General features: G+C 49.8%; 3 protein-coding genes across 3 annotated transcripts; 2 read left to right on the plus strand and 1 right to left on the minus strand.

Annotated features, from left to right (window-relative positions):
* Positions 1 to 37: 37 nt before the first annotated feature.
* N7509_004672 (Zn(II)2Cys6 transcription factor) lies at positions 38 to 2495 on the minus strand (the record flags this gene model as incomplete). Its single annotated transcript, XM_056629309.1, has 6 exons — positions 38 to 722; positions 774 to 950; positions 995 to 1219; positions 1274 to 1382; positions 1470 to 1669; positions 1732 to 2495. The coding sequence occupies 6 exons, from the start codon at positions 2493 to 2495 to the stop codon at positions 38 to 40; spliced, it is 2160 nt and encodes a 719-aa protein (XP_056488611.1).
* A 1514-nt stretch (positions 2496 to 4009) lies between these two features.
* Positions 4010 to 5773, plus strand: N7509_004673 (fungal specific transcription factor domain-containing protein; the record flags this gene model as incomplete). The annotated part of the gene is made up of 1 exon (XM_056629310.1): positions 4010 to 5773. The coding sequence occupies one exon, from the start codon at positions 4010 to 4012 to the stop codon at positions 5771 to 5773; it is 1764 nt and encodes a 587-aa protein (XP_056488612.1).
* Positions 5774 to 9940: 4167 nt separating this feature from the next.
* Positions 9941 to 12400, plus strand: N7509_004674 (putative cell wall protein; the record flags this gene model as incomplete). The annotated part of the gene is made up of 1 exon (XM_056629311.1): positions 9941 to 12400. The coding sequence occupies one exon, from the start codon at positions 9941 to 9943 to the stop codon at positions 12398 to 12400; it is 2460 nt and encodes an 819-aa protein (XP_056488613.1).
* Positions 12401 to 13338: the final 938 nt, after the last annotated feature.

Here is a 13338-nt window from a genome sequence, read left to right on the forward strand (position 1 = left end):
TTGTTTAATTATACATGAAGGGCTGAACAACTTTGTCTCAAGAGATGTTTTCACGGCTGTAAGCCTCGGCAACTGAGTGCTCTGTGAATGGGGTCCATAGGCCATGACCAGAAAGTGACACTTGGTTCACTTCAGAGGGAAATGTCTCTGTACCAAGACCCTGGGTGATATCAAAGCCATTCAAAAATTCGTCGTTCAGAGAAGAATTTGCCCAAGATTTAGACCCGCCCGGGTTTCCACTGAATATGCCAGATGAGATCTGACCCAGTGCAATCATGGAGTTCAGTGGATTAGGCTGGCTAATAATCTGAAGCCCGCTGGCAGTTGCCTCCCTTTCTCGTCGTAGCAGTTCTGATTTGATAGATGTAATAACTTCCAGAGCCCTCAGTGCGTTCTTGTATGCTTGTCCAATCTCCCCGAGTGCTTGAGAACATATTTCAAGTCTTCTGCGCGCTGTATCTCTGGTCTGAGGGTCTGATAAGAGAAACGCGGAGTGTACCTGAACGAGCATTGCTGTAAATATCAGATGCACTACTTGTATATTGACCCGCCGAAGAGAAAAGTGCCGACGAGTTGCTTGAATGATCTTTGTAATTGACCCTGCTGCATCATTACATGTTTCGCGGCTTGTCTGTATATCCTGGGCTGTGAGGCCATCGACACCAGGAGACAGGAACGCAAAGGGCTGGTCAACAATGATTCTTACTGCATGAAATTGCATGCTGTTTATATATTAATCAACATGCATCTCTGTCTGGATTTGAAATACGTACTGTAGTTGTGAGACATGAGGAAGATGTTTGCATTTTGGGTCGTTCGTATCAATGGCAAGGACCTCTGGAAGTTCCGAAAACCAGATAGCGAGCTCATTTCGGGCTTTTACTGCGAAGGCGTAAAGCTTGTTGATATCGGGAGAGTTCACTCTAGGGGTACTGTATCTGAATGGCTTGCTGTCAGTTGATCAATTTGACTTAGGGGCCTGACTTCAACTTACAAAACCTTTCGGATCGAGGCCATCTTCGTGCAAATAGACACCGTTGCCTGAGCTACTTCATTTAACAATGCTCGCGACTCCCAAAGTGACGTTTGTTGATCTTCGTCGATGTATGGACACCATGTCTTGTTCATATCCGAACCGGAGTCTCCTGCCGAGGGTAATTGGACCGTGATATCTAGGTGATCAATCGACTCGGGCCGACCGACGTATAGGCTCCACATTCTGTTTCGCATCTCAATACTTGCGATGCGGAATTGATAGGTCAACGAGGCTTACCTTTCGTGCGTGTAAGTGCCCCAGAATGTGGAACTTCGAAGCCGGGCTTCTCCGAGGTCCATTAATCCCCTCTCCGCAAAAGGGGCAGCATCTATATGAAGCCCTAGGTCTGTGGCAAGTCGCATAGCCATTCCTTAGAGGTTGGAACGATCAGTCACGTCCAAGAGGTCAGAATAATTTATCTTATCCTACTTACCACTGTAAAGCCAACCACGAGCATCCCGGGTAAGAAGCGCCTCGACACCACTCAGTATCCCAAGGGACTGCACAGTACTCAAGGTAGGCGAATCCATCTCAACTTCTAGAAGAGCTTTGGACCTTGTTGCAAAGAAATCAACAAGGGCTTCCGGAAGGTCGGGACAATATCGGGAAGTCAAAGCAGCGCCGACAGCACATCTGTATTTTGTTAATAGCTGGTGATTTTTGTATTATGCGTGGAGGAAGAGTATAATTCTCACATTGCGTTGTTCAGAACCTCTGAGTATCGGTGACTAGCTTGATTAAGCTTCCGATATCGAGCCTTCGCTTCATAGTAAGACTCTTCATCCACTAAAGGGATATTTGGGTTCTCCCAAGTAAAGTATAACTTCGTAAGGTGGTCCTCCAGTTCTTCGTCGACCTCATGAGCAACACCGGCAGCGGTCAAAATCAAGTTCTCATTGTAGTAAACGGACCGAATGTTTGAGTTAAATAGTGGGAAAGGCCCCACGTGCGAAATGTGAAGATTCGAGGTCGGTCCGAAGAAGCGTAACTGGCCATCTTCTGCTATTTGCAATGAGCCCATTCGATCTGCCATCGAATTCGTACCAGGTAACGAATCTTCATTCATAGACAGGAGGTCCGATGGAACCTCGTCAGACGCAGTGCAGATCCCACTGCCGACTGAAGGTGCTGTATGATTGCTGGCTCTCCGGGTTGTGGCGCGTATCATCACTTCATCGTCAATAGACATAGGTGGAGGTGTGGGTACCGAGGGTAGGATGTCATTAGGACGGCCAACCGGGAGCTCAAAGTCGTGCTGTAGTAATAGAGATTCCAGTGCTTGAATGTAAGATATCATCGTGGAAATCTTGCCCTTTGAGGCCAGGCGCCGCTTGTCGATCTCTTGCGAAAATGTGCAAGTTTGCCTATAAAGTGCACAATTCGCACATTGCGGCTTGGCTCCGTCGCATTTGGTCTTGCGCTTCTGGCAGCCAATGCAGGCTCGAGTGACGTGTTTCATTTCCGCGCTCTTTGAACAGGATGTACTGGTGGAACTGAAATTCCTAGCCTTGATTCCGGGGATTAGGCGTAGACAGCGTTGTTGAGACCTGGATGAGAGGGGTAAAGTGGCAAGGGTTCCGGAGCTCCTGTATGCGGGGACGCGGGGCCCCGCTTACATTGGATTCCGGCTCTGTCCAAGTTAAGAGTGGGGAATGAAACGGACAAGATAACATTATTGCATCTTCCATAGAGTTATTGATTAGGTCTACGCAAAGTTGATGGTTTAGTTTGACGGTTAGAAAAATTGAGTAAGTAGGTGCAGGAAAAAAACCCTACATATTTCACAATTGAAGATTCAAAATGTTGGATATTGAAGACATTGCAGCCTAAGAACCCAAAATTCATTCATGATCAACCCGTTACTGCTTTTTATCTGTACATCGTCTAACATACCGTAGGTCAGTCGTAGTAAGCTTTCAAATGTTGGACAGATATTGTTGTTGGACGTGTCACGTGACGTCTACAGCGTCAATTGGAGCAACATTCTCTTTCTTTCCTCCATCTATCTGTCTTGCTCTCCCAATATTTTCTATTCTGCATAGCTTTTCTCCTTTCGTTCATTCCTGTGCATCTTCTATGACTGCCTTTCCTGGTTGGCTGATATGAACAGCGATCCTCTTTTAGCGGGTACTGTTGTATACTAGGCAACCTTGTGAAAATCCCGCGGATTTACAATCCCGGGATTAAGCTGTAAGCAAAAGCTACCGGCGACCCATACCCTTTTTGGTGCACTGTGACCATCACAGGATGATCTTGTCCAGACTGGAATTCTTTTTCTGTTCGCAGCAATGATTCGGTGACAGTTGCATCACTCAATTACTCATTCTCCAGCCTCATCCCGATACATCCCATCTCCATCAATGAACAGGTCCAAAGTCCAGTCCTCTTTGAAACGGGTGAACAAGAAGCGATCTCCACGAGCGTGCGCGAGCTGTCACTGCCGAAAGGTGAGATGTGACGTGACCAGCACGGGCTGCCCTTGTACCTCATGCAGCTTTTACGATATCCCTTGCTCTATCCCAATCGACCGACGGGGCAAGTCGGCCAAACCCAAAAATGATGATCCCAGGGAAGCTGAAAGGCTTCTCGATTCTGTGACTGCAAGCCACGGTCCTAATTTTCATGACTCGGCGGAAGATTCTGGTGAGCGCTGCGACTCAAATCTGGCCAACGACCAAGATCGACTTGATGTTACAGATTGGAAGGCACAGCATTGGATGAAGAAAGAAAAAAAGTCTTTGAAAGCTTGCGATGACGCAATTTCATCTTCAAAACGCCCAGTAAACTGGTATATGTTGTTGCCAGGTTATGCGAGTCCACTATCTCCGTCAATCACCAGAAAAGACTCCCAGATATTGAAAAAGGGGGGGCGCTTTCGATGTCCCGAATGCAAAAGTACGAGATGAGTTGTTGAGGAGCTATGTTCAGTATTTGCATCCCGCACTACCGGTACTAAGCTTGGAGGACTTTTTGATGGTCATTGATGACAGCTATACTGGGAGCAATGGTGTCAGCTTCCTTCTCTTTCAAGCTGTAGCCTTCGCAGCCACGGCATTTGAAAGTCCTGAATCACTAGCAATTGACGGGTTCAGAAATCGACGAGAAGCTCGTAAGACTCGATTTGAACGAGCTAAGATGCTTTACATATTTGGTTGCGAGGAGGATCGTGTGACAATCCTACAGACGATTCTGTTGTTGACATACTGGGATGATACTAGTGCTGATGGAACCCATGATGCATGGCATTTTGTCAGGGAGGCTAAGGCAATTCTAAGATCTATCCAACTGAAGCCGACAGATTCTGAAATCGAGCTCTTTCAACAACGACCAGGACTGTGGAGGCGAATTTACTGGTCACTCTACATGAGAGATCGACTGGTTGCGATCGCCATGCGCCGTCCAGTTCAACTCGGCGAAAACGAGTTTGAAGTTGATATGTTGAAACCATCCGATCTTTACATAGGCCCATTGTCGACCAAGTGCTGTCTCGGAAGTGATGGTGGCCACCCTGCAATTAGAGATCCATCGGTGCGCTCGCTGTTATCTCAGATCACTATTCTTCTCGTCCATTGCTGCAGATGTATTGGACGTGTTTTGTCCTGTCGATATACCAGCTCTCGGATACAAAATGGTTTAAACTCCTCAAGTCTTGAGTCGCTTGTTCCCAGATCTCCTCCTCCAACCGGTGCAGAAGTATTACTGCGGGACAGCGAGCTCGAAGAATGGCACCGATCCTTACCTGAGGCTCTATGCTGGTCCTCTTCCAGTCCACTTCACCATATAAGCAAGCACGGGCACGTGATTCTTCTTTTTAGAGCAATGCTGAATGGTCTGTACGGTCTTACAAGCATTGCCCTTCACAGGCCACATATATCCCGACCCGTATCGTGGCATTCTAAAATGGCCGAGCTATCAAAACGTCGTGTTCATGATTCCGCCACCACTATCGCACGTATATACGATTTCTGTATACTCAAAGACTCAGCTCCCTTGTTTTCAGATAGCCAGGTTGCAATTCTTGAAAGTTCCATTGTCACACATCTCGGTGATCTCCAATCTTCTCGCTCCTCTACTCAGCAGTCGGCGATTGATCACTTTCAGACCTGCGCCCGGGCTTTGCAGCATCTCAGCAATACCTACCCATCTGCTGATGTGACCCTTACATTTGTCGACGCGGCTGTTCGAAACACGGAAACTGGAAGTTTGAGGGCTACTACTTCTATTGAAATGGATTCCTGTAACGATAAACCCGATAAGATGCACGGAAAGTTCATAGAAACTACAAGCGGCGATGAGACACTCGACCGGGGTTCGGAGCCAACGATATCGCAACAACTCGACAGTCTGCAATTATCGCAAACGAGCGAGCTTCTTTGCTCCCATTTTATGATGACGTCTTTCGAAAAAGATTTGTTACAAGATTTACTATCGTCAGGAGAAGAATCATATGCTACTATGGACGATTCCGATTCAAGTGCTTGGCAGGATTCACAGAGCCCCCTAGAGATCCCATCTACTCAGGTGTCCACACTGCCAGCCAGCTTGAGTTTGGGGTCCCCACCAGCACACAATGTGGAGGAAACTGAAGACCCTCTCAGCTGGGACTTCGAGGTCGATGAATTGGTATCACAGCCGCTCTTGGTTGGCGGTGGATTTGAATCCCAGTTCAAAGACAAAAACCAGCCTTTTGACGACTCGTCTTTCTTCCAAATGATGTCTCAATATTGTATGGAGTGACCGCTTTTCTAGATACTTTATGCGATTCTAGACCCTTGTCGCTTCAACGCACCAAACACACACCTATTGGTTGTTTGAATCTTTATCAACAGTTATAGCCATTGTGATATCAGTCAAAATAAGACATCAAATCGGACCTATTGTCAATAAGAAGAATTCTAAATCTGAAGAAGAAAAGCAAACTTAAAGGGAGGAAAGGGTACACATTGTACACCGCAAAGGCGGTATGGTATTTAACTATGGGTTGCCATGCTAACATCGTATCCCAAGGCTAGCGTGACACCACATCTGTTATGATCCATTTTGATCTACTTTAATCAGTTTGATTGGCGCTTTTACAGCTTTGGAATTGTGGTGGTTGGTAGTAATAGGTACCTACTAACTAGAGTAGTACCGTGACACACTCAAGTTCCAATTTCCTACTAGAAGGTGGCATCTGGCATCCTACGAGTAGTACTATCACTTGCCATGCTCCCACCTGGGCAATATATATCATCCCCTCCAGGGCTGATGTACTAGTACTAACTAGTATTAGTACTACTAGGTACTGCTAGTACTACTGCCCATTGGGGACCACGACTAGTAGTAGACTTGAAATTGAACTCGAGAATGGGGAGCTGCCTACCTAGCAGTACCAACAGTCAATGGTAGTTTCTAAATAGTGGAACCTCCTTGAACCACTCCAGGGCGGCAGTCACCTGGGCAATCGTGGAAGGCAACATCAAAAATCAAATTCAATTAGTTCCTACATACTATGGTACTATTTTGGCGATAGCTTGAAATTACTAGTATCCAATTTCCTCCGGCCAAAGAATTACTTGCAACTAATTCAATCTCCGACCGGTGGCAAGATGCATACGTGAAAAAAAAATTAAAAAAAATATTAGCAAATCTCCTTCAAACTTCTTGCATGCAAGGTATACTGTAATTTAGACTGAGCAATCCAAACCGTGGCGTCACGAAATCCTAGTAATTGGGCAATCTCATCAAGGGTATCGGCTACGAGCACCGTAAATGAAGAGGCTCACATGCTTTCCCTCCTACTCTCCCCCCCCTTCAACAGCTCCACCGTCCTCGACCCCGCCGAGAAAAATCTTCGACTCAGGTACCATGGCGATACCTGTGCAGAGTCTGCAGATTTTGCAGAAACCTGAACACATAATAGCGGAACTCCACCATGGATGTTGATGGAGAGTGTCCGGCCGAGTATTGACTTGTTTTTTCCAGAAAATCTTCAAAAATAATCCAAGAAAAGTCAAAGTATGGTTCTTGCCATGTGATGCCATCTACATAGATCCGCTTATGGATCGATCCAGAACTCTCGGTGCAATGGCCCAAAAGAGGAGTGGATGAAAAAGTGTTCCTGGATCCATTGATCTGTGCTAAGTCCCTTATCAGATTCGAGGTACGAAATACATTCAGGGACGGTTCAATTGTTCTTGCTGTCGGCAAAGCGGTCGCGACGCGAATCAAGAGAGGAAAGATATTTTCCGATGTGCATATCTGCAACAGGGACGATGACAGGAATGACGTTCGATGCATTGCCCCCAAGGGATGATGTCCAAGATCATCCAATGGCAATGAAAGATGATCTATCATCCCGCGTCCATAGACGTCCAGATCCGAAGGAGCCGGCGGACAACAAGGCAGTGTTATGCCGAACCTAATTAGATTAATCTCCATCCGAGGGGGTGTGCCTGATCCCTCGGCAACTAATGCATAGACCAACTTCTCAGTACTCGAGGCAATCCAACTGTCCCACAAGGTTGTGTTGCAAATCGGACGCATCGCAAATTACCTTGGGAAATTCCACAAGCATGCATTCCAGACAGCTGTAACCTCAGGGTCTCGAATTCGGCAATCTAACGCGACGAGGGGTTCTTTTTTTAGCACAATCGCAAACCCTTCTTTTTATATCGATCGAACTGGTACTATATCTCACACTTGAGGCGTCGTGCTTTGTCTCCATGCCCTGGCGAGAGCCAACCTGGGGGAGCGATGGGAGATAGTGAAACAGCGATCGCCTCGAGATCCTCGGGACGCCCCTCTAGGGTCAAACGAACCGGTTCTCTACCTGATGGCTTGAAGGGAAAGAGGCTGGCCGCTAGTTTCATGTTGGTGCAGTAGTCTGCGGAGTCTGGCGGACAGAGAAGCTTAAAGGCAAACAGACTTGTATAGGTCGATTGGACAAACAGATGGTGAGCGGAGTCAAAAGTCAGCCACTGCCCCTGGCGCTGTGCCTGTTTCGCGTTGCATGCCCTGACTCCACACAAGCCCTCTCCTTGTGGAGTCAACACCCCTGGGTCTAGGGGGGGGCTTTTGGGTGGCCAATTTTGGGGCAGCTATGAGCTCAATGGGTCTTTGCAACTTCTGCGACGCCGGTCACCTTTTCTGTCCCTTTGTTTACTCCATATAGTGGGGTCCCAGTCCCTGCAAAGCGAACTGCAGTCTGCACGCTATCGTTGCCATTCGGGCGGTGGCTTGCATAGTGCAGCTTCCGAACTTTGCCAACTTTGCCAATCCAGACTCTCGACTCCCGGGGCTTTTGGTGAGGAAAATCCTGAATTTGCGATCGCATCCTGCTGCGATTCATACCCCCCGTGGAGCTCTTCCCGCCAGCTGCATGCAGGCTGCATCATCCTCCCGAAATATTGCCGGAATCTGCACTAACTCGCACATGGGCAGAAAAATAAATAACAACAATAACAAAAAAAACTAAAAAAAAAACTTGAACTTCCAAGGTCTAGAGATACCATGCACCATCCGCGGTACGCATGTGGAGGAGAATGGCAGCTAACGTTTTCGGGTGACCCTCCCTGACCCTCCTCATCCAGGAGCAATAAGCGTTAAGAACCAAAATATGAGTCGGTTAGCCACCGAAGTCAAGACCTTGAACCTTGGGTCCATTTGTTTCGACATGTCTCTTCCTCTCCTCAGGGATTTTGAAAGCAGAGCAAGATGCGTTGATACTAAGCTCGAAAGCGTCTAGGCTGTGCATCACGTTCCTGGACTAAACCCCTGGAGGATATGGGGCCACTTCGCAATCGACCACTCGGAATGATTCTCAATTCTTTCCCAGCCCAGCAGCCAGAGACAGAGGTTCGTTGGGTGAAGTTGACGGCGCTCTTCCATTTATTGGATTTAATTTTAACCAAAGAACCAAGCAATAAAGCACCCACCCCCTTTTAATTGCAAGGTAGACCTGACCTGACTGGGATTCTCTTCTTTTTAAGGAGCAAGACCAAAATAGCCCAGTCCAATATCCTTTCGGGTCCTGGCCCGTCGACCGTTGGTGGGTCATGACGATCGTTTCCCTTGAGATACTTGGACAGGTGGGCGATGATAACATTTCTCCTGATGATCCTCGCTCGAGTTACCGGGTTAGTCATTGTACTCGCATGTCTCCTCTCGGGAGCACTCGTGCCATTACACCAAAATTTGACCGCAAACTTGAATCCCCAAGTCGTATACTACGGTATGCCAACTGCCGCTTCTTGCCCTAATTCCCAGGGTCTCGCATCTTCCTGACCGGGCACTATCGCCAAGGTAGGGTCAATAGTCAGAATGAAAATCCCAATATGTATTTCAATGGGCCTTACCGGGAACCTGACACCATCTGTGACGGCCTCGCCACGAATGGACGGCACAAGCGGGCACCGTTTCCACCCATGATGTTGTACCCAGGCACATCCGATGGATTCTTACTGGTAGCCTTGCTCCACTGGATGGGCCCTCAGCGATCCAACGCTACCCCCCGATATCCGCGAGGCTAAGGGGGATGTGGATTAGAGTGGATAGCTCTAAATGTGGACTGATGGCGTTGAGGTGTCGAGACCGGGGTAGTGCACCTCCTGGTCCGTCCGGTGCTACTGGGATATGCTGGACCCAAGTGGAGATTCAACTTCCAGTAGGCGGCGATGTTCCTGGATGATCAGGGGGGCTGTATAAATATTGAGGATCTTCGCCCTCTCGTCACTACTTCACATCTTTATTCCTCCAGTCTATCGTTAATACTGTTTCTGGACGGCCATTGTGGTTTGTCTGCCTTTCTTTTTTTTCTTTGACGGTTTGATTTTCTGTCAAAACCGTTCTTTTTTTCTCTACTGTCATTCACTTTTGGCTCGTTGACGCCTATACATTCGCTATAACACACTCGTGACGCCGACAATGCGTTCTTCTCTCGTCCTGCTCGCCGCTCTGGCGGGCTCCTCTCTGGCCTACCCTGCCCGCGACATCACCCACGACCGCCGCACCTTCGGTCTCCTCGCTGATATCCTCGGAGATGTCACCGTCGACGTTGGTGACATTCTCCACCTCATCCTGGGTGGTGGCTCCTCTAGCTCCGTTTCCATCCTCTCTGGTCTGAGTGCTCACGGTGCTGCTGCTCTTCAGGGTGGTGCTATCGGATGCAGTGCTGGCACCATCCACGCCGATGCTCGTGCTGAGCTCAAGAAGTGGCTGCACACCCAGGCCCACATCAAGGGCTCCCTCAAGACTCACCTTCTGACTTGGTGTGATGCTTCTGCCGATGTCACCTTGGCTGCTGATGTCCTGGCTTCTCTGTCCGCATTCATCCCCGCTTGCGCTGAGATTGCTGCCAAGGACTCCATCTATGTGACCATTGATGGTGTCTTCTCCGCTGTGGACCTGGCGTCCACTCTTGTCCTTGAGCTCTCTGCTCAGGCTTCTCTTTCTGCTTTCCTCGAGGCCCACTTGAGCCTTGGTGCTGATATCCGTGCTGGTCTCGGTGTCTGTGCTAACGGTGGTGTCGTTGGCAGCTTGACTGCTGATATCAAGGCTTCCCTGCTTGCTTGGCTCAACCTTGATGGCTGCCCTCTCAGCGCTGACCTGAAGGTCTCCCTTCTTGCCTGGATCCACGGCAAGCACGGTGCTGGTCTCGTCGCCATTGGTTCTCTCTCCGAGAGTGCTCTGTCTGCTATCTCCGTCGGTGCTTCCGTTGGTCTCTCCGTTGAGGAGCATGGTGCTCTTTCTGTCCACGCTCAGGGTTCCATCGCTGCTTTCCTCGAGGCTGACATTGCCGCCAACCTCGATGCCAACATTCTCCTCGCCCTCCAGGGTTGCGCCAAGGGTCACCTCGCCTCCTCCCTGTCCGTTGAGGTCCGCACCGCTCTCGCTATCTGGCTCTCTGGCTCCAGCTGCTCCCTGGGTGTCGAGCTGAAGTCTGTTGTCCTGCTGTGGCTGTCTCTGGGTGCCACTGTTGACACCTCCGTCGACCTCGTTACTGGCCTTGTTGGTGATATCACCGGCTTCCTGAGCGTCACCGTCCTTGAGACCCTGAGCGTCAACCTTCGTGGTGCCCTTGGTCTTCTCATCTCTGGCGAGAGCCTCGCTTCTCTCTCCTGGGAGGCTCGTGCTGAGCTTGCTGCCTTCCTTGGTGGCTGCACCAGCATCGACATCGGCGTTAGCATCGAGCTGATCATTATCGAGTGGTTCACTGGCTGCAGCATCCCCGGTGCTCCCAAGCCTTCTTCCTCCGTCCCCAGCCTGCCCTCGTCCACCCCTGCTGTTCCCTCCGGCTCCGTCTCTGTCTCCATCCCTGGTGGTCCCCACGGTGGTTCTACTCCCACTGGTGGTTCTCCTTCCCAGACTCCTGGTGTCCCCTCCGGTGGTGTCCCCTCTGGCCCTGCTCCCTCCGGCTCTGTCTCTGTCTCTATCCCCGGTGGCCCTCACGGTGGCTCTACCCCCACTGGTGCCTCTCCTGGCGAGACCCCTGCCCCCAGCGGCCCCTCTGGTGCGACTACCACTCCTTGTGACACTGAGACCAGCGCCATTGTTGGCTCTACTGTGATCCCCGGTGGCCCTGCTCCTTCGGGCTCCGTTCCCTCTGGACCTGCTCCCTCTGGACCTGTCCCCAGTGGCCCTGAGGCCTCTTCCACCCCCTGTGATACCGAGACCAGCGCCATTGTCTCCTCTACTGTCGTCCCCGGTGGTCCCAACGGTGGCTCTACCCCCACTGGCGTCTCTCCTGGCGAGACTCCTGCCCCCAGCGGTCCCTCCGGTGCTACTACCACTCCTTGTGAAACCGAGACCAGCGCCATTGTTGGCTCTACTGTGATCCCCAGTGGCCCTGCTCCTTCGGGCTCTGTTCCTTCTGGACCTTCTCCCTCCGGTGCCTCTCCTTCTGAGTCCGGCGGTGTGCCTGGCGGCCCTGCTCCCTCCGGAGCTGCTACTACCCCCTGTGATACTGAGACCAGCGCCATCGTCACCTCGACGGTGATTCCCGGAGGCCCTGCTCCTTCAGGCGCATCTCCCTCTGAGTCTGGCGGTGTTCCTGGCGGCCCTGCTCCCTCTGGCGCTGCTAGCACCCCCTGTGATACCGAGACCAGTGCTATTGTCACCTCCACCGTCATCCCCGGTGGCCCTGCCCCCTCTGGTGCATCTCCCACCGAATCTGGCAACGTCCCTGGTGGCCCTGGTGCTAGCGCCAGCACTCCTTGCGAGACCGACGTCACCCCCGTCGTCTCCTCCACCGTTGTCCCCGGCGGTGGTGCCAACCAGCCCCCTGCTCCTACCACTGCTCCCTCGGGCCCCAGCGGCGGTGCTGACGAGACTGACAGCACCGCGACTGTCACCGTCACCTCCACCGTCTGCAACTGCTCGAAATAAGCGGCTTCAAAACCGCAGTCCATGAAGAACATCTATACAGTGATGTCTTCTCCCACATTTGTTTTATTTTTTTCTTATGACAAGATGACCCTCGAACCCCCATGGCATGGCGAGTGTCCTGCAGAGCACGTTCTATCGTGATCTCAGCGGCTCACCCCCTCGCCTCTGTCCTGTCTGTAGATATTTAATTTTAATTCTAATCTGCTCTGGGAACTACTGGCCTCACCATGTAACTGTATATTTATATGGGCGAACGGCTTTGGGCGGTTTGTGATTTTTAGACCTTTGGCGTCGAATCAAGCTCACCTTGTTACATATACACGCTTTGTCGATTTGCGCCTTACTGATTCCCCCCTTCAATGGAGTACATTCCTTATACCATTCAACCTGCCATTGATAGACTATTTTCTGTTTGATTAAATTTTTTCTTATTGAGCACTGTACTCTACGGTAGATTTATCTGATTCAAAGCTTTCTTATTACATGTCCGACCTCAGGAATCTTGAAGTAAACGAATTTCAATGGAACTTGCATGCCAGGTCTGATTTTAGCTTCGTGATCATCAAGTGCATGGCCACTAGCACCTATTTTCTTGAAGCGTAGCTGTTGTTTCACTCCATTTATGATATGTTCTAAAGACTGTTGTTGGTTTGTTGTCTACCGGTGATGGTAGTTATGGAGTAACTTAGCAAGTAGTACTAGTACTAGTTAGTTGCCATTGGACGCCCAGTTAAGAATGTATGACAACTGGCAGATATTTCCCACAGAGCAATCTGATCATTTTATAAGGTCAGGTAGGACTATGGTTGGTTTCCAAGGCTTGCATCGCGTTTAAAATGCTTAGATTTCATGTAGATAGTCGAGAACAAAAAAATCCGTCCCCCCATAAAAATAACAAGAGAAAAAACGTGAACAAAAACTTGAATGTGACCAGGATA

The sequence above is a fragment of the Penicillium cosmopolitanum genome, assembly GCF_028827165.1.
Source record: "Penicillium cosmopolitanum strain IBT 29677 chromosome Unknown utg000006l:49.0-5199605.0:1.0-5204138.0, whole genome shotgun sequence".
Classification (NCBI taxonomy): Eukaryota; Fungi; Ascomycota; class Eurotiomycetes; order Eurotiales; family Aspergillaceae; genus Penicillium; species Penicillium cosmopolitanum.